Source organism: Pan troglodytes, chromosome 19 (genome assembly GCF_028858775.2).
Source record: "Pan troglodytes isolate AG18354 chromosome 19, NHGRI_mPanTro3-v2.0_pri, whole genome shotgun sequence".
Lineage (NCBI taxonomy): Eukaryota > Metazoa > Chordata > Mammalia > Primates > Hominidae > Pan > Pan troglodytes.
In genome coordinates this window covers 72,143,950-72,165,017 of record NC_072417.2, presented here as the reverse complement: position 1 = coordinate 72,165,017, position 21,068 = coordinate 72,143,950, and the positions used below count along the sequence as shown (strand labels likewise).

The window sequence follows — 21,068 nt, the reverse complement described above, 5'->3', positions numbered from 1 at the left end:
GGCTCACTGCAACCTCGACCTCCTGGGCTCAAGTGATCCTCCCACCTCAGTTTTCCAAGTAGCTAGGACTACAGGTGCATGCCAACACACCTGGCTAATTTTTTAATATTTTGTAGGGACGGGGTCTCACTATGTTGCCTTACTATGTTCTAGGCTGGCCCGGAGCTCCTAGGCTCAAGAAGTCCCTCCAGCCTCGGCTTCCCAAAGTGCTGGGATTACAGGCATGAACCACCACACCAGGGCTTAAAAAATATTTTTGATCCACAGTTGGTTGAATGCACAGATGCAGAGCCCACAGATATAGAAGGCCAACTGTATTTCGTTGATGCTCTTAATAGTGTTGTATGTTTCTCTGAGTGTTGTATGTGTCTCTGCTTCTCCCCATAGGCAAAATCTCTGAGCCAAAGCTTTGAAGTTGGAGTGAGGATAAAAGTGTACCTCTCTTACTTTAGAAGCTGAGCTAACTGGATGTTGGGGACAGTAGCCTTAGTTCTTTCCTTTTCAGGCTTGGGACCTCCACCTTATGAATAAGCTGGGGCAGGGATGATCTGGGCCCCAGTATTCTCATCATGCTGCATCCAAGTAGAGCATCTAGTCCACAAGTGGGTCTCAGCAGAAGGGAGTCTCCACCTCTTGGCCGTGTGTGCCTGTACTATAGCATCAGCAATAGGTAGCTGGGGGCAGAATGAGAGATGCTGATACCTTGCCACTCCCAGGAATATAGCCCTCCTCTTGGAAGTTCGGGAAGTGGGAGGCCTGTGTTCTTCACTGCACCAGTCTGGAGTGGAATTTCTGTAACACCAAGTTAGGAAGCGGAGTGATCTTGGTTCAAATACTGCAGATGCCCACTTGTCTTACCCAGTTTTTATAGATTTTTTTGAGTAGATGTTTCTTCATTTGCTGTATGCCCTTGGGACCATTTCCAGAGTCGTTAAGTGGTTGTTTTTAAAATAATTGTCACCAGTTTGACTAAAGAGCAGACCTGCAGAGCTCCTTACATTGTCAAGCTGGGTGCTTATCTTGAGATTTCCTTAAATACCCAAGACTATCATTGACTGGTACTGTTTCAAGTAGTATGTTGTTTAAAATAAAGTAATAGTGAGTGTTTTTTAACATGAGAGACTTTGTATGGCCTAGTAGGAAGTAATACCCTCTTTTCTGAAATATTATTTTTGAAAAATAGTATTTAGTCATATACAGTAATTTGGGCTTTTTTTGGATGTTAAAAATGTAGTGTTTTAAGCCTAATTTATTGCCATTAAGCTACCAGTTCTCTGAAGCTGTAATTTCTTCTAACAGTGGTTCTTGTATTTATTAGTGTTTCTAACACTAATTAAATAGGAGAGATTAATCTCTTCTAACAGTGGTTCTTAGATTTTTTAGTGTTTCATTTATTTCTATTTTTTTGCCTGACACAGTTCTTTTTTTTTAATCTTCCTTTCCTTTCCTTTCCTGTCCTGTCCTGTCCTTCTTGAGACAGAGTCTCGCTCTGTCGTCCAGGCTGAAGTGCAGTAGTGCAATCTTGGCTCACTACAACCTCCACCTCCCGGGTTCAACCGATTCTGCTGCCTCAGCCTCCCGAGGAGCTGGGATTACAGGTGCCCACCACAACGCCCAGCTAATTTTTGTATTTTTAGGAGAGACAGGGTTTTGCCATGTTGGCCAGGCTGGTCTCGAAATCCTGACCTCAGGTGATCCTCCCACCTTAGCCTCCCAAAGTGCTGGGATTTCAGGCGTGAGTCACCGCGCCCGGCCTTGAGATATATATATATATATATATATATATTTCTTTTTTTTAATTCCTTTTTTTCTTAGCTTTCTAAGAAGAACTGGCTGATTTTTTTTTTTTTTTTTTTTGAGATTGAGTCTCGCTCTGTCGCCCAGGCTGGAGTGCAGCTGTGCAATCTTGGCTCACTGCAAGCTCGCCTCCTGGGTTCACACCATTCTCCTGATTCAGCCTCCTGAGTAGCTGGGACTACAGGTGCCTGCCACCACACCCAGCTAATTTTTTGTATTTTTAGTAGAGACAGGGTTTCACCGTGTTAGCCAGGATGGTCTCGATCTCCTGACCTCGTGATCCGCCCGTCTCAGCCTCCCAAAGTGCTGGGATTACAGGCATGAGCCACCGCGCCCGGCCGATATTTTTTAAAGGTTGTTTAAACAATAACATTAACGCTACTTAAATTTGGAAAATGACAAAAATCTTTCTCCTTTTTGTATTTAGAAATATCTTATTTCACAGAAAAATCTGCATATCATAAAATTTATTGAGGTGTGAAAAACAACGTTTATTGTATCACTCTATATAAATGATGGATTTTGTATATACTTAGGTCTGGAGAAAATGATGTGGAATATAACAACATGGAATTAGAAGAGGGAGAACTCATGGAAGATGCAGCTGCTGCAGGACCCGCAGGTAATGAGGTCACTCCACTGCCTCCAAGCCATTCTGTTTTCTCTCTGCTCTTCTCTGACCGTATTATATTTTAAATAGGTGGTAGCCACTGCTTGTACATGGTTCATGGTGTTGGAAGTGCTATATCTTACAATATGGATTTTTTAGAGTTTATTACTAAAGATATTTAAAACAATAGCTAACATTTGAAAAATGTTTTATGTACCAGGCACTGTGAGAAGCACTTTAAGTACCTTATATTAATAAAATTCTGTGTGATACATTCACTGATGCATAGAGAAATTAAAGCAACTTGCCAACTTTTAACAATTTAGTGAATGAGAGTAATTGAATCCCCAGATTTGTTTGTATCCCATGCTCATATTTTATACTATTCTTTCTGATATAAAGTCTTATTTGTATATCTTGCTAGACTATAGAATGATCTCAATGGAATCATTGACTCTTAGACTTACGAAGGATCTTAAAGAGCTCATTTTATAGTTTTTAGTTACCTGGTCATATAGCTCGTTGTTAGTACAACCAGACTAGAACCCCAGATTGTCCTGGGTTTGTGGACACAGCATTTTTCTCCCAAACTACACTGCTTCTCCTGGGAAGAACTGACTTATATAATGAGTACTTTTTTGTGTGTTCTCGGATCTATTTAATTAAGTAGTGAATCTTGGCTAGAGTAATTAAAAGTTAGCTTTCTACTGTTTCTGTTTTACCCATGTTCTCCTCAGTATGAACACTGGCATATTCTTAATATGCTTGGATAACTAAAGATTTCTTAAATACTAGTCCTCACCATTTCAACTCCAACCTAAGCTCTATATTCTTTCTACTCCTGACTTTAATCCTGGGTAATCTTATCCACACCTGTATTTCAGTTACTGTCTACATGCTGATTACTTTTCAAGTTCTTTCTTTAGCCTTTGTCTTTCCATAGTTTCCAAACCCATATCTTGGTGTGTGATTCAGCACCTCCCAAACACAAATTACTGTCTTTTCATCTGCCAACCTGCCTGTCAGCAGTAGCCACCGTGACTGATAGTGCTATACATTCTTTACTTCTTCCTCTCCCTAAAACTTTACCTTTAGTGTATTACCAAGATCTGTTGGTTCTGTGTCCTAAATCGTGCATAAATTCATTTGGTACTCCCACTCCTTTGCCATTTCTAGTCTAGGCCTCTGTCTTTCACCTGGGTTCCTTGTATTTATTATTGTTCCCCTCCATTGTATTTTTACAGCATGGATTCAGAATGAGGGTGTTTTTTTCTTTCTGATTAATATCTAATCATGTTACTTCTCTGCCAGTCTTGGTGACTCATGCCTGTAATCTCAGCACTTTGGGAGGCTGATGTGGGTGCATCGCTTGAGTCCAGGAGTTTGAGACCAGCCTGGGCAACGTGGTGAAACCTTGTCTCTACAAAAAAATACAAAAAAAATAGCCAGATGTGGTGGCTAAATTGCTGCCTGTGGTCCCAGCTATTTGGGAGGCTGAGGTGGGAGGATCACCTGAGCCCAGGAAGCGGAGCCTGCAGTAAGCTGAGATAGCACCACTGTACTCCAGCCTGGGCAACAGAGTGAGACCCTGTGTCAAAAATAGAAATAAAAATAATGAAAAATAATATCTAATCATGTTATTTCTCTACTTAAAAACTCTTTAAGGATTATATTTATTATAGGATAAAGTCCAAACTTGTTAACATGGCACATAAATTCCTTTGTGTCTGGATTCCTGTTTGTTTCCTTAGCCTTACTTCTGTCATTCCTCTGTATCATTCTTTAGTCAGGAGGAACTTCAAAGAATCACAAGATCTACCAATTTGGAGAGAAGAGCTTTAATTCTTATAAAGACTGGCCATCCTGGGCCAGGTATGGTGGCTCACACCTGTAATCCCAGCACGTTGGGAGGCCGAGGCGGGTGGATCACGATGTCAGGAGATTTGAGACCATCCTGGCTAACATGGTGGAACCCCCTCTCTACTAAAAATACAAAAATTAGCCAGGTGTGATGGCAGGCGCCTGTAGTCCCAGCTACTCGGGAGGCTGAGGCAGGAGAATGGCGTGAACCTGGGAGGTGGAGCTTGCAGTGAGCTGAGATTGCGCCACCGCACTCCAACCTGGGTGACAGAGCGAGACTCCATCTCAAAAAAAAAAAAAAAAAAAAAAAAAAGACTGGCCATCCTGACAGGCTGGGAAGTGTGGCCTCTGGCAAAGACTAAAAGCAGGCACTTTGCAGGAGGGAAGGGTAACATAGGAATTGATGCTGAATAAGTTGGCCAAGTACAACTAAATCGATTCAGCAGGCTATAGGAGGAGCTGTGAATATCATGAAAAGGGAAACACACACATGCATAGTAGACAAACATGCATGTTACATGCATTTCATGTTTACTTTGGAGTGGGGACTGAACAATTTAAATGCATTACAATGAGGCCCTGTTGTCAAAAGGTAAAGCCAAGGACACGAAGGCACTCAATGCTCAGCCTCTGTATACGGGCCAGAACCAGTCCATGGTTGGCGACTCCTATCAGGAGAAAGTTACTGAAATCAGTCTCTTGTCCAGTCAAAGCTGTAGTTATGGCTTGTGGAACAGGGAGTGAGTCAGTCAGCATCTGGCAGTCAGTAAGCTGCAATTGTTTCAATATTGCTTATCTTGAGGCCAGTGCTTGCTTAACTTCTAGAAAAAAGAAGAAATCCTGTTGCAGTTAGAATGTAGTTTATTCTTTAAGTATAGGGAGCGTGTGACTTAATCCTTGTCTGGTATGGCATTAGGTCTTACTGACTGACTAACTTTTCAGCCTTGTGTGTTTTCTTTTAGTTAGGTCCATTCTTTCCTCTCTTAAACTGTGTGGTAGAGAGATTCTTGTATATAACATTTATATACACTTAGAGTAAAGAAGAGTTTACATTTTTGAATTATATATTCATCAAATATTTACTGAGCACTTGAGCTGTGTACAGTTTTACTATCTAGAGATACAATATTGAATAACAAGATATCCCTGTTCTTATGGAGCCTATGTTATAATTCTGAATATTCTGTAATAATCCAGGCACTGTATTCTAGATGTTGAAGACATAATAATGAACCAGTTTATTTTTATTATATGCTTTGGGAAATTTATGTATTTGGCAGAAATTTGTTAAATATCATGCCTACCTGGAACATACAACACTAAGTAATTTATAACCTAAGGGTGAGTATATTTATGAACAATTAGCTAGAATATGACAATGTACATACAAAAGAATTCCAAATCATTTAAATACTCCCTTCTCAAGGAGATGAAATATAACTTCTACCCCTTAAATGTAGGCTGTGCTTAGTTACTTGCTTCTGAATAGTACAGTTTCAAAAGGGGGAAACAACTTTGAAGTAGAGAAACTTGGCAAACATTACCTACCCAGGTGATTAAATTTAGTATTGTAAGTGATAGGTCATGTTGATAGCATGTTGACAGTATTGTAAGTGATAAGTCATGTTGATATGTTGACAATGTTACTTTATATCTGTAGTATCTTCCCCCTAAAAACCCACAAACACAATCTAATCATGAGGGAAAAAATCATACCCTTAATTGAGGAACATTCTACAAAATATTTGACATACTTTTAGACATAAGGAAAGTCTGAGAGACTGTCATAGACCAGAAGAGTCTAAAAAGACAGGAGCAACTAAATGTATTTCAGTACTCTAGGTGAGACTCTGGAACAGAAAAAGAACATTAGGGGAAAACTACTAAAATCTCAATAAAGTATAGGATTTAGTTAATAATATATCAGTATTGGTTCATTAGTTGTGACAAATATACCATAGTAATGAAAGGTATTAACATTGGGGAAATTGGGTCTGGGTTGTACAGGAACTCTCTGTATTTTTACCTTTCCTGTAAACCTAAAACTATACTAAAATAAAAAAATTAAAAAAGCTTTTTTTTTTTTTTTTTTTTGAGACAGAGTCTTGCTCTGTTGCCCAGGCTGGAGTGCAGTGGCATGATCTTGGCTCACTGCAAGTTCTGCCTCCCAGGTTCACCCCATTCTCCTGCTTCAGCCTCCCGAATAGCTGGGACTACAGGCGCCCGCCACCACACCCGACTGATTTTTTGTATTTTTAGTAGAGATGGGGTTTCACCGTGTTAGCCAGGATGGTCTCGATCTCCTGATCTTGTGATCTGCCCTCCTTGGCCTCCCAAAGTACTGGGATTACAGGTGTGATCCACTGCACCCGGCCAATAAAAAGCTTTTTAAACCAAGGCAATGAAAAAGCTAGATCGGGGTGACACTGGGCAGAGTGTGGAAATGCTTTTTTTTAATATGCTTATTATGAAGGTCCATTTCAAGCCTCGAATGGTTTATGTGTTTTTTGTTTTTGTTTTGTTTTTTGAGATGGAGCCTTACCGTATTGCCCAGGCTGGAATGCAATGGCACGATCTCGGCTCACTGCAACCTCTGCCTCCCGGGTTCAAGCCATTCTCTTACCTCAGCCTCCCAGGTAGTTGGGACTACAGGCATGCACCACCATTCCAAGCTAACTTTTTTGTATTTTTAGTAGAGATGGGGTTTCACCATGCTGGCCAGGCTGGTCTCAAACTCCTGACCTCAAGCGATCCACCCGCCTCAGCCTCCCAAAGTGCTGGGATTACAGATGTGAGCTACCACACCCGGCCTGGTTAATGTTTTAGAACTACACAATTGTCTAAAGAGTTATGTCATCTAAAGAACTACGATGTTAAGTTATGCATTAAAAAGGGGATGATTAGGCTTATATAAAAGCTAGGTATAAAGTTAAATGTTTACTTAATAATCTTATTTTATAAACCATATTAAATAAGGAGATAGCTTGAAACAAGAAATATTTATTGACTCAACTGGCTGTAGTCCTGGCTACTTGGGAGACTGTGGCCGTAGGATCACTTGAGCCTAGGAGTTCGAGGGTACAGTGAGCCATGATTCTGCCACCGTACTCCAGCCTGGGTGACAGAGCAAGACCCTGTCTCTTAAAACACACGCGTGCACACGCACACATGCGCGCACACACACACACACACCCCCAGCAAATACAAACTAGATTTTTCCTACTCACTGGATTCAATGAGCCAATAATCTGGATTAGAATGATACTTACAACCTTTTTAGCACAAATTTTTTTTTAACATAAATTGTCTTTCATTTAACTTCAAATAACTGAATAAACTAAAAGCAGTTCTCATAAGAAGATGTCTGCAGATGCTACCACACCCAACTAATTATTTTTTATAGAGACGGAGTCTTGCTCTCTTGCCCTGGCTGGTCTCCAACTCCTGGCCTCAATTAGTCCTCCTGCCTCAGCCTCCCAAAGTGTTGGGATTACAGGTGTGAGCTATTGCACCTGGACCACAGATGTTAGAAGAATGAATGAGCATAATTTTTAAATGAAAACCCAGCACTGATCATTACAAGATTTTGTGATGGTAAATATCAGTATGTAATTTGTAACAAAGTAAAGGATGTGAAAATGTAGAATATTCTGGAAAGGTAGTTTGAGACTAGACTATAATAGGGCCTTGAGTGTCATGATAATGCATACAGGCAGTATGCTGTAATGAACTCAAGTATATAAGTGTGACATTTTAGCAAGATCCATATGGCTTGGCACAAATGGAGAAGAACCTGTCACCGATCCGTCTGTCTTTTTATGAGGTTTTTTTCCTATGTGAACTTCAGAAGCATGGTTTTTGTTGTTTTTTTTGTTTTTTTGAATCTCGCTGTGTTGCCCAAGCTGGAATGCAGTGGCACGATCTCAGCTCACTGCAACCTCTGCCTCCTGGGTTCAAGCAATTCTGCCTCAGCCTCCCGAGTAGCTGGGATTACAGGTGCCCTCCACCACGGCCAGCTAATTTTTGTATTTTTAGTAGAGACGGGGTTTCACCATTGTAGCCAGGCTGGTCTTGAACTCCTGACCTCGTAATCCACCTGCCTTGGCCTCTGAACGTGCTGGGATTACAGGCGTGAACCACCGCACCTGGCTGTATAGCTTTATTCTTAATAGCCAAAAGCTAGAAGCAACCCAAATTGTTTTCCAATAGAATAGAGAAATAAATTGGATATATTCATAAATGGATGCTGCACAATAATAATGAAAATGAGGCAGTGGCTCATGTCTCTAATCCCAGCACTTTGGGAGGCTGAGGCACGTGGATCATTTGAGGCCAGGAGTTCAAGACCAGCCTGGCCAACATGGCGAAACCTCATTTCTACTGAAAGTAGAAAAAATTAGCTTGGTGCAATGGCACACGCCTGTAACCCCAGCTACTCGGGAGGCTGAGGCACAAGAATCATTTGAAACTGGGAGGTGGAAGTTGCGGTGAGCCAAGATTGTGCCACTGTACTCCAGCCTGGGTGACAAAGCAAGACTTTGTCTCAAAGAAAAAAAGAAAAATATTTAAAAAGAAAATGAATAAGATACTTCTATATACAGCCATATAGATGAATCTCATGAATAATGTTGACCAAAGAAGAAGAGCATAAGAGCATACTCTGTTACTACTTTTATACAAATACAAAACAGGCAAAACCCATCTGTAAGTTAAGTTAGGATGAAGGTAGAGTAGGAGTAGTGAGCAATTTTAGGAGGCATAGGAGGGGGTTCTGGGGTACTGATAATATATTTCTTCATCTGGGTGTGATCACTTTGTGAGCATTCATTGGGCTGTACATTTATATATGAGACACACGGAATAGCTTGGAAAGAGAGAAACTGAAATCAGTGCCAACCCAAAGTCTTTGATGCCTGTGGGGAAATGTGATAGTGGGTAGAAAGGTGGGAACATAGGCTGGGCACCATGGCTCCTGCCTGTAATCCCAGCACTTTGGGAGGCCGAGGCGGGCCGATCACCTGAGGTCGGGAGTTCTAAGGCCAGCCTAACCAACATGGAGAAACCCCGTCTCTACTAAAAATACAAAATTAGCCAGGCATGGTGCCGCATGCCTGTAATCCCAGCTACTAGGGAGGCTGAGGCAGGAGAATCGCTTGAACCTGGGAGGCGAGACTCCATCTCAAAAAAACAAAAAAGAAAAGAAAGGTGGGAACATTTGAAAGGGGAGTAGCCAAAGGTCATAACCACATTAAAAAAAAAAAGCAGTTTTTGTTCAGTAGTGAGAATAATGGCCTGAAAAAGCAGTGAGAAACAGGAGACACTGCTTTCTCTACTGTAAGTGCCTTTAACATGGAAGAATGAGCAACTTACATTTTTAAAGGAGAATCAGATATTAGGGCAATAGACTCCATTCACTGGGCTACTGGACTTACTATACATAAGAACGATCTGAGTAGCTTTTTGAGAAAAAGTCCTGGATCTCACCTCCGTATCCTTTTTTTTTTTTTTTTTTTTTTTTGAGATGGAGTCTCACTCTGTCAACCAGACTAGAGTGCAGTGGTGTGATCTTGGCTCACTGTAACCTCTGCCTCCCAGGTTCAAGCAATTCTCCTGCCTCAGCCTCCTGAGTAGCTGGGATTACAGGTGCCTGCCACCACACCTGGCTATTCTTTTATATTTTGGTTTCACCATGTTGGCAAGGCTGGTCTCTAACTCTTGACCTCAGGTGATCTGCACACCTTGGCCTCCCAAAGTGCTGGGATAACAGGCGTGAGCCACTGCACCCAGCTTCTCACCCCAGTATTCTTATTCAGTATATCTAGGATGTAATTTTAAAAACTCCTTCAGCTGACTGACATACAACCCAATTTGGGAATTCCTTAGTAAAAGAAAAGAGGTAAAAACAGTTTTCAGCTGGGTGCGGTGGCTCACACCTGTAATCCCAGCACTTTGGGAGGCTGAGGCGGGCGGATCACTAGGTTAGGAGATCCAGACCATCCTAACACGGTGAAACCCCATCTCTACTGAAAATACAGGTGTGGTGGTGCATGCCTGTAGTCCCTGCTACGGGAGGCTGAGGCAGGAGAATCGCTTGAACCCAGGAGGCGGAAGTTGCCGTGAGCGGAGATCAGGCCACTGCACTCCAGCCTGGGCAACAGTGAGACTGTGTCTCAAAACAAAACAAAGAACAGTTTTCAATGTGAAGGGGAAATCGTTTTCTGTTATTTAACAGAGGCTGGGAAGAAAAACTGTCAGTGAGATAATAATCCTTAGAAGAGGAGGCAGAAGTGGGAGACAGTGAGAACATGAGGATGTGAAAAGCATAAATTATTAATTGGCTTGAAGCTTCTGAACAATGGAACTTTCCTCCTAAGTTATATCCTGCTGGATCTCTCTGAAATACTCATGGGTAGTCGGAACCTGACTTTTTAATATTTTATATTATCTACTTTCCTGCATGTAGCATTTTTTTAAAATGTTCTATCTCTTTAAAATATATTTAAACAGCTTTATTGAGGAAGGTCAGTTTTAAGCAACATTTCCATATCTGGTATTTGTTATGCATTATACTAGGTGCTAGAGAAAAGTCAGATGCTTTTCTTGGCTTAAAGAGCATAGTCCAATATAGGGGTATAGGCATAATATCTGCCTACAGATGTCTGTAATATGCATCAGTCATTAACATGACAGTCCAAAAACTTCAAATTGTACCCCATTATTTAATCAAAGTAGAAAAAGTCTACCAAACTGTCATGACCTATACATTTTACTGTCCAGAGACTTGGAGGAGATTTCTATTTTGGTGTCTAATTCTTTGTAATCTGTTATACTATGGGAATTTGTCTTCTTTTATCTAAAACCAGGTGGTCATGGGATATAATCTCCTTCTCCTCACCCTTACCTCTCATCCCCCCAATTGTGCACATCGTACACATTGTCATCTGTTTTTTTCTAGGGCTCAGGATGGGGTTGAGGCTTGCTTCTGAATTCTAAGTACTAATGAGGCAACCACTCAATCACTGTGCTAATGTACAACTGTCTGGTTCCTTCTTTCTGCTTCTTATCATGAACCTGAACTCCTAAGAGATAGGTCCATAGACAAGTATTCATATAATGTTAACCAGTTCATTTTTTCATTTAAGTATAGCTAAATGTGTGCATATATATATCATTTTCTACACCTCTTTTGCAGGTAGTAACCATGGTTATGTGGGTTCCAGTAGTAGAATATCAAGAAGAACACATTTATGCTCCGCTGCTACCAGTAGTTTACTAGACATTGATCCATTAATTTTAATACATTTGTTGGACCTTAAGGACCGGAGCAGTATAGAAAATTTGTGGGGCTTACAGCCTCGCCCACCTGCTTCACTTCTGCAGCCCACAGGTAAAATAATAACAATGATAATTTCCTTTTTTTCTGTGGTTCTCTAAAAGAACTCTTGGATTTTCATTTAAGTATTTCAGCTATGTGTGGAACATGGTGTATTTCTGTGTTTTTCATTGTATACCATAAAAATGACATTTATGTCAACCAAATTAATTTTTAAATTACTGTTCAAAGGTGATTTGTGCAAAAACAAAGTAAAAATGCCTGCAAGAAGGTTTTTTATGATTTGCTACTCAGATTTTGCCTGACAGTTTGATCCATATGAAATACGGTTATCTTCTTTATGAATGGACTTTTTTTGGTCAGGCTTCATGAATTCCCTTACTTCCAAGTGGAACTATATCTAAATTGAACATAGAAAAAGGTGACTTACTCATTCTTTGATGTTCAGTAGCTTAAAAATGTATGCCAGTTGGCAGCAGTGTTTTCTGTGCAAAGGTTATTTGTTAAATAGAAATTACATTTGTGTTACTATAATAAAATGGAGATTTGTATAGTCAAATATGGGCTTTTTTAAACTCTCAGGGATAGAGTCATTTTGGACAACTAAGTCTTTGCCTTTAAAAGCTACATTTTAAAAACCATTTTTGTTGGAATGCTTTCTAAAGTATAGTCAGTATATTCAAAAATATATGCCAAATATTTTTCTACCTTCTTAAACAATAGTATTATATACATCAAATCAATGATTTAGAACTCTGATTTTGATGCAGTTTTAAGGCAAGATAACTCATTTTTCAATCCAAGTCCAAGGCAGAACCTCTGTGTAAATAACAGAGAAATAGAGCTCTTCTACTGGTAGGGACATGGAGCCCAGATTATTTAGGCTTCTTCTTTCCTAAGAGCCAGATATACTTCCTGAAAGTCTGGATCCTCAGCTTAAAAGACTATCTTCAGGTTATGAAACAGTTGCCTTTTATGTGTGCGCCAAGTATGCTTTATATAAAGTTTTACTTAAGTGTTGTTTGCAAAGGCCCAGTGAAACAGACAGGTTCTGATTCTGTAGGTAGATATGTAAGTTGGTTTAACCTTTTTGAAGGACAATTTTGTAGTAGTTTAAAAATATCTATATCCTTTAAACTTGTAATTTCACTTTGAGGAGTATATTCCAAAGAGAAAACAAGCAGATGTTTAAAAATATTCAACAATACAGTTATAGCTGAATAAATTACAGTGTAACCATGCAATGGTATATTTTATAGACAAGTAAAATCGTGTTTTTGAAAATAATCAGTATCATTGGGAAAAATGCAAACTAAATAGTAAGATTTCTGTGTAAAACTAGTTTTCTGTGTAAAAACAATACAAATGAGATGATCTGAATTTCAAACTTAGGTGATAAAATGCTGGCAATAATGAGGGCAGGGAAAATAGTAGAAAGAAAAAGCAAGTTTTGGATGTAAACATCTTGAGTTGGGCATAACAGTGTGACATCAAATTAGAAAGGACCAGTAGACAGCTAAAAATTAAGAACTGGGGCTGGGCGCAGTGGCTCACGCCTGTAATCTCAGCACTTGGGGAGGCTGAGGCGGGTGGATCACCTGAGGTCAGGAGTTCGAGACCAGCCTAGCCAACATGGTGAAACCCTGTCTCTACTAAAAATACAAAAAATTAGCCGGCCATTGTGGCAGGTGCCTGTAATCCCAGCTACCTGGGAAGCTGAGGCAGGAGAATGGCTTAAACCTGGGAGTCGGAGGTTGCAGTGAGCCGAGATCGTGCCATTGCACTCCAGCCTGTGCAACAAGAGTGAAATTCCATGAAAAAAAAAAATGAACTGGAATACAGACAGTTATTTTTCTGGAGGTGATACTGGATAATTAAAACCAAGGGTGTGAGATTGCAAAAGAGTTTTAAGAATATTTTAAAAGAAGAGAGCCAGGAACATAATCCTGATGAACATCTGTTTTTACTGAGTGTCAGGAAGATGAGCCAGATAAAGAGCTTTTAGAAAGGAGAAAAAATACTCATGGAAGCCAAATGAAAATACCTTTCAGTGAAGGGATGTTAATAAAAGCTAGTGTGCAGAAATATATGACTTTCTTTTTATTGAAAAGGCTTGCTTGGGTCATTTTTTGTTTGATTGTTTGTTTGTTTGTTTTTGAGACAGAGTCTCACTCTGTTGCCCAGGCTGGAGTGCTCTACAATTTTTTCTAGAGACAGGTTTCGCCATGTTGGCCAGGTTTGTCTCAAAACTCCTGAGCTCAAGTGATCCACCTGCCTCGGCCTCCCAAAGTGTGCTGGGATTATAGGCGTGAGCCACTGCACGTGGCCTGCTTGGGTTTTGATGTTTATTTTTTCTGTGTATTTATTTAACACATATTTAGTGAACATTTGTCAGATTAACTTCACGTTCTTAACCATGTAAAGGAGTACTGTAAAAGGTATCAGGTAATCTAGTTGAACCAGATTTTAAGGTACATATAGTGGTAAGTAGAACTAGAGTCATGTTGGGTCCATTCTATGAAAGGACTTGCATGCTAGCCGGAGGAATTTATTCATACTAGGCATGGAGAGCTATTGTTTTATTTTAGAAGTGGTTAGATTCAAACTGTATTTCAGAAAGCTGACAGTTCTGAGAAAATTATCAGAAATAGAAGTTCTAATAAAAAAATTTTTTTTTGTACAGGCAGGGTGTCACTATGCTCCCCAGGCTGATCTTGAACTTCTGGCCTCAAGCGATTCTCTCACCTCAGCCTCCTGAAGTGCTGGGATTACAGGCATAAGCCACTGCACCTGGCCAGAAATATGTATTTTTAATATAATGTTATATATGGCAGATTTGACAAAGTATTTGGTTTCTAGATTTTTCTTTGTCTTTTTTTTTCAATTATAAACATAAAAGCTCTGTAGAAAGTTTCAGAAAAGTGGAGAAGTTTAAAGAAGAAAGCACAAGGCAGTAGGGCAGCTTTTAAACTTTTAGAATTAAATGTGTAATTCGAACTTGAGTATGATGTGACTCAGATTCTAACTCTGAAGGTGTGAATAAGTTAGGATTCTTTATCTTTATTTTCATTAACGGAATTTAGTGCATGTTTTATTGTTGATACCACGTAAACCACGCTAGCTTATTTTACACATCAAATTTGCATATATTCATGGTACAAATGATTTCATTAATATTAACGTTTATGTTAACATGACTTGTCAATTTCTCTGAAGCATCATATTCTCGAAAAGATAAAGACCAAAGGAAGCAACAGGCAATGTGGCGAGTGCCCTCTGATTTAAAGATGCTAAAAAGACTCAAAACTCAAATGGCCGAAGTTCGATGTATGAAAACTGATGTAAAGAATACACTTTCAGAAATAAAAAGCAGCAGTGCTGCTTCTGGAGACATGCAGACAAGCCTTTTTTCTGCTGACCAGGCAGCTCTGGCTGTATGTGGAACTGAAAACTCTGGCAGATTGCAGGATTTGGGAATGGAACTCCTGGCAAAGTCATCAGTTGCCAATTGTTACATACGAAACTGTAAGTAATATGTTCCTAGTGTCATTTCTCCACACGTTATTTGGGAAACTAGATGACTGGTTTTTTCAAAAGAATAATATTTAAATACCACTCTTCCAGTGAGTTAAGACTACAAATTACATGTGACTTTTTTCTTCATCCAAAATTGATTCCGTATATTTTTACTATATAATAGAACTAACATTTCTTGATTGCTTACTCTGTATTTGGCAATAAACAAGACAAAATTCTTAACATCATAGATCTTGTATTCTAGTAGTGGGAATCAGACATTAAAATGTGTAAACAAGTAAGTAAAGATCATTTCAGTGGGTAAAAGGTGCTGTGAAGGAAACAACCGAGGAGTGGGATGGGAGGAGCAGATGAGACATGTTCTATTGGGGTAGTCAGAGAAAGTCTCTGTAAGGAGGCAGCACTTGACCTGAGACCTGAAGTTTAGGAAGGTGGCAGCTATTTATAGATCTAGGGCAAGCAGTGTTCTGGGTAAACAGAACAGAAACTGCAAAGTCACTGACACAGGACTTATTTTGCGTATTTGAAGGATTGAAGGAAAACCAGTATGGCAAAGAAAGCAAAGAGAGGAGACTAGCAGGAGACGAAGTCAGAGAGAGGTAGGCAGAATTTAGATCAGGGAGAGTCTTGCAAAACCTCAAAAAGGAGTTCGAGTTTTATTATGATGTAGGGAGGAAGCCTCTAGAGAATGAAAATAGGGGGTGTTTATAATCTGGTTTACACTTTACAAAGATGACTTTGCTTGTTGTGTGGAGAAGGGTCTGAAAAGGGTTGAGGACAGGAATTGTGAGACCAGTAACAGCCTATTACATTATCTTGTGTGAAATATGATGGCATTTTCTGGAGTTACAATAATGGATAGAGGGGCTTGTTCACAGGCTAGCAGCCTTTCTTGACTGAGGTTCCCATCTTTCTTAGTTCTCTTAAGGATGTGCTATTCTATTCTAGATGCATAGGAGGGAAGTTAATCCAGTCTTAGATCAGCAGGGCTGAGTTCTTTCTCAGAACCATAGTTGAAAAAGCCTAAATGGAGTTTTAGGAAAGCTCTATTTAGAAAGAAACTAAGAATTATGATTAAGTTTTGGCCTAAGCAACTTAATAGGCAGTGGTATCATTTATTGAGAAGCAAATCAGATAAGAAGCAGGTTATGGGGCTTGGGAGGAGGTAAGGGCAGAAAGTTGGGTATTCTTTTTTAAACATGTTTAATTTGAGACACCTGCTAGATATCCTAGTAAAATGTCATAGACACGTGAATGGTACACAAGTTTGAAACTCAGAGAGAGGTCAATGCTGGATATAAACAGTTGGGAGTCAATAGTATTTTATATTATTTAAATCCAGAAGACTGAATAGGGTCAAGTTTGGAGGGAGTTTCAATGGAGAAGCAAAATTTTTGACTCTGTGGCACTTAAACATTTAAAGGTCTGATAAATAGGAGAGGCCAGCAAAGGAAACTGAAAGAGCAATCATTAAGGTAGGAGAAAAACTGGAAGGGATAATATCTCAAAAATCAAAAATAATGCATCTCAAGAAGTAGAGTGGTTACCCCTGTGTTAAGTATCACTGAGAAGTGTCAAGGCAAGAGGCCAAGTGGCCTTTTTAAGAACTATTCCCATGGAGTAGTGTAGCAGAAGAGTGAATGAGGTCAGGGACGAGAGCACAAATGCACAACTTCTTCAAAAGAAGTTTCACAATGAAGTGGGTAGAAGCTGGAGGAGGTGCGGGGTCAATAGTCTCTTGTTGGCAGGGGTGTCCTTTTTTGTGTCCTCTCCAATGTCTTTCATCTGTGAATTAAATCCATTTTAAAATTGGGTTGGGTTGTTTATTTGTAGTTGACTTTTAGGAGTTCTGTATATATTTTAAATATTTATCTTTTATCACATATATGATTTGCAGATGTTTTCTCCCAGTGTGTGGGTTGCCTTTTCCCTCTATGGATTGTGTCATTTGACATTTAAAGTTTTTAATTTGAAGAAGCCCATTTTATGTGTTTTTCCTTTCGTTCCGTGTGCTTTCGGTGTCATAGCCAAGAAAACATTGCCTAATCCAGTGTCATGAAGCTTTCTCCTGTTTTCTTCCAAGAGTTTTAGTTCTTGCTTTTAGTCCTACTTTTAGTCTTTCATCCATTAAGAATTAAATTTTGTTTATGGTGTCAGGGAAGGGTCTGACTTGCTTGCCCATGGATATCCAGTTTTCCCAGCACTATTTGTTGAAAAGACTTTTCTTTCCTCATTGAATGGTTTTAGCACCATTGTTGAAATCATTTGACCATATAGACGAGGGTTTGTTTCTGGGTTCTCTTTGTGTGTGTTGTTTATTAAAATTGGCTGTATTAATGTTTGATAGTGATGTGAATAATCCAATAAAGATGGGTTGGTGAGGAGATAATAGCAAAATATATAGAATTCTCTTAATATAAGGAAGACAATTTAGTAGAATGAATAAAGGTTATGAATAGGCCATTAACATAAGAAATACAGATGTACAATAAAAATATGAAAAGATATTCGGCCTCACCTGCTATTCAAGGAAATGGTATATTAAACCAAATGGTATGTTACAACCAAAAGTACAGCTTTTTGGGTGGACTTTCTCAAAAAGCCTTTGTTACATATTTTGCAGATACAGTTGACCCTTGAACGGCACAGGCTTGTTGTACTGTACAGGTCCACTTAATATTCGAATTTTTTTCAACCAGAGAAAGATTGAAAATACAGTATTCGGGTGATGCCAAACCTGCATATAGGAGGGCCAACTTTCGTATAGGTGGGTTCTGCAGGTCTTACGGTGGGACTTCAGTCGAGGATTTTAGTATACGCAGGGGTCCTGGAACCAACCCCCACATATACCAAGGGACAACTGTCTCTTCCCCATTGCCACCTTTTTTTCCTGCTAATCACAGAGTTTTAAAATTTTATCTTAGACAACTGTATTAATAATATTCATCCATGAATATTAATAATATAATTAACATTCATGACATGAATATTAATAATATAATTAATAATAATATTCATGGCATTAATAATATTCATGGATCTTATTTTTATTTGGAAGGCTTTTTAACTCCCAGGTTGATAAAAATAACCCTTAATTTCTTCTGGTATTTTTTGTTTTCTAACTTTTTTACATATAGGTCATTAATTCATATAAAGTTAATTTTATATGATGCTGTGTGAGGTAAATGGAATGATGTTTTTCCCCAAATGAATGAAACATGTTTTTTGAAATATGATGCAATATGAAATCCATACTTTATTATAGACCAGATTCCCAAACATGGTTCTGTTTTTGAACTCATAGAGGTCGAAACAACTGAAATTGCCAGTACTCAAGTTTTGGACATACAAAAACAGCAATTTGGTATTGTTTAACCCAGTATTTGTCGTGTCCTCTACCAGACTAACACTTTTTTTAACTACTGTAGTTTTATAGTTTGTAATACTATGATAGGATATGTTTATTCTGTTGTTGGTTTTCAAAATGTTATTGGTGGTTCTTGCACTTTTAATCCTCCTCCAAAGTATTTTGACTGGAATTGCTTTACATTTAAAGACTAGTTTAAGGGTGCTGGGCACCATGGCTCCTGCCTGTTAATCCCAGCATGTTGGGATGCTGATGGGGGAGGATGGCTTCTTGAGCCCAGGAGTTCAAGATCATATGGCAAGACCTTAATCTCTACAAAAATAAATTTTTTTGATAAGCCAGTCATGGTGGTATGTACCTGTAACCCCAGCTACTTGGGAGGCTGAGGTGGGAGGATTACTTGAGGTCAGGAATTTGAGGTGCAGTGAGCCATGATCGTGCCACTGCACTCCAATCTGGGCAACAGTCTGTCTCTCTCTTAAAAAAAGAGAGACTAATTTGGGCAATTGAGATCTTTTCAGCATCAAACATTCATGTCTAGGAATGTGGTACTTCTCTCCATTTATTCAGGTCATCTGTTATATTCATATCCTTTTTTAGAACTCTCAGTTTTTTTCATATAAGTTCTATATATGTCTTGTTAAATTCATTTCTCAATGTATTATATCTTAGGTAGCTGTTGTGAGTGGAATCTCTTTTTCTCTCATAGTATTTTCTAATTGTTACTGACATAAAAGACAAAAATATTGATTTTTATGTTTATTCTGTATTCAACCAATGTGGCAATTTTTTTTTTTTTTTTTTTTTTTGGTACGGAATTTCACTCTTGTTGCCCAGCCTGGAGTGCGATGGGGCGATCTCGGCTCACTGCAACCTCCGCCTCCTGGGTTCAAGTGATTCTTCTTTGTCAGCCTCGCAAGTAGCTGGGATTAGAGGCACATGCCACCACACCCGGCTAGTTTTTGTATTTTTAGTAGAGACGGGGTTTCATCATATTGGTCGGGCTGGTCTTGAACTCCTGACCTCAGGTGATCCACCCACCTCGGCCTCCCAAAGTGCTGGGATTACAAGCGTGAGCCACCACACCTGGCCTGGTGAATTTGTTTTATTAACAGTTTTTCAATTAGTTATCTTGATTTTCTAAGTATTTATATCATCAGCAGATAATCATAATTTGTTTATTCATTTTCTGCTTACTTTTTGTATTGCATTGTCTAGGCAGGTACCTCAACAGTTTCTTAGTAACAGTGGTAGGATTTTTATAATTTTTCAACTTTATTTAGGAATTCCTTTAGTTTTTTTCTCATTAAATTTGAGGTTTGCTATATGTTTCAATAGGTACTTTTTTGTTTTTGTGTTTCTTTTTTTTGAGACAGAGTCTTGCTCTGTCACCCAGGCTAGGGTACAGTAGCGCCATCTCGGCTTACTGCAAGCTCCGCCTCCTGGGTTCACGCTATTCTCCAGCCTCAGCCTCCCGAGTAGCTGGGACTACAGGTGCCTGCCACCACGCCTGGCTAATTTTTTTGTATTTTTTAGTAGAGACGGAGTTTCACCATGTTAGCCAGGATGGTCTTGATCTCCTGACCTCGTGATCTGCCTGTCTTGGCCTCCCAAAGATTACAGGCCTGTTTCTATCAAGTTAAAAAAGCTGTGTGCAATGGCTCACGCCTGTAATCCCAGCACTTTGGGAGGCCAAGTCGTGCAGATTACTTGAGGCCAGGAGTTCGAGACCAGCCTGGCCAACATGGAGAAACCCCATGTCTACTAAAAATACAAAAAAATTACCTGGGCATGATGGCACATGCCTGTAATCCCAGCTACTCAGGAGGCCAAGCCACGAGAATCGCTTGAACCCAGGAGGTGGAGGTTGCAGTGAGCCAAGATTGCGCCACCACACTCCAGCCTAGGTGACAAGTGAGACTGTCTCAAAAATAAATAAATAAATAAAAAAGTTAAAAGGTACATCCTTCTATTTATAGTAATAGATTCTATAGTATAGTATAGTAATATATTCAATCTTTCTCTGGTTGAAAAAAATTTGAATATTAAATGGACCTGTACAGTACAACAAGCCTGTGCCGTTCAAGGGTCACCTGTATCTGCAAAATATGTAACAAAGGCTTTTTGAGAAAGTCCACCCAAAAAGCTGTACTTTTGGTTGTAATATACCATTTGGTTTAATATACCATTTCCTTGAATAGCAGGTGAGGCCGAATATCTTTTCATATTTTTATTGTACATCTGTATTTCTTACTAAAGAAATACAGTAACTAAAGGTTACTGTAAATTTCTTACTAAAGAAATTTAGTAACTAAAGGTTACTAAACCTGTTTAGTAACAACAATACCAATAATGGCTAACATTTACTAAGTGTTAACTGTGTGCCAGACATTATTCTAATTATTCTAAGTCACATGCATTGACTCACTTAATCTTAACAAGAAGTCTAAGAGGTAAGGTAAGTCAGTTTCATTCCTAATTACAGATGAGGAAACCAAGACAGCAGGCATTGAATAATGTTGGTAGTTTCACATTGGTAATTGGCAAAGCCAAAAACTTGAACC

General features: G+C 39.2%; 1 protein-coding gene across 48 annotated transcripts in view; it reads left to right on the top strand.

The window, feature by feature from the left end:
* TRIM37 (tripartite motif containing 37) overlaps positions 1–21,068 on the top strand; it is a 123,924-nt gene that overhangs the window by 63,029 nt on the left and 39,827 nt on the right. For all 48 annotated transcript variants that reach the window (XM_063799049.1, XM_054670507.2, XM_063799047.1 and 45 more), the window contains 3 exons: positions 2,334–2,419; positions 11,460–11,654; positions 14,817–15,125. In XM_063799049.1, the coding sequence (XP_063655119.1) occupies positions 2,334–2,419; positions 11,460–11,654; positions 14,817–15,125 (590 nt within the window). The remainder of the gene's footprint in view (positions 1–2,333; positions 2,420–11,459; positions 11,655–14,816; positions 15,126–21,068) is intronic.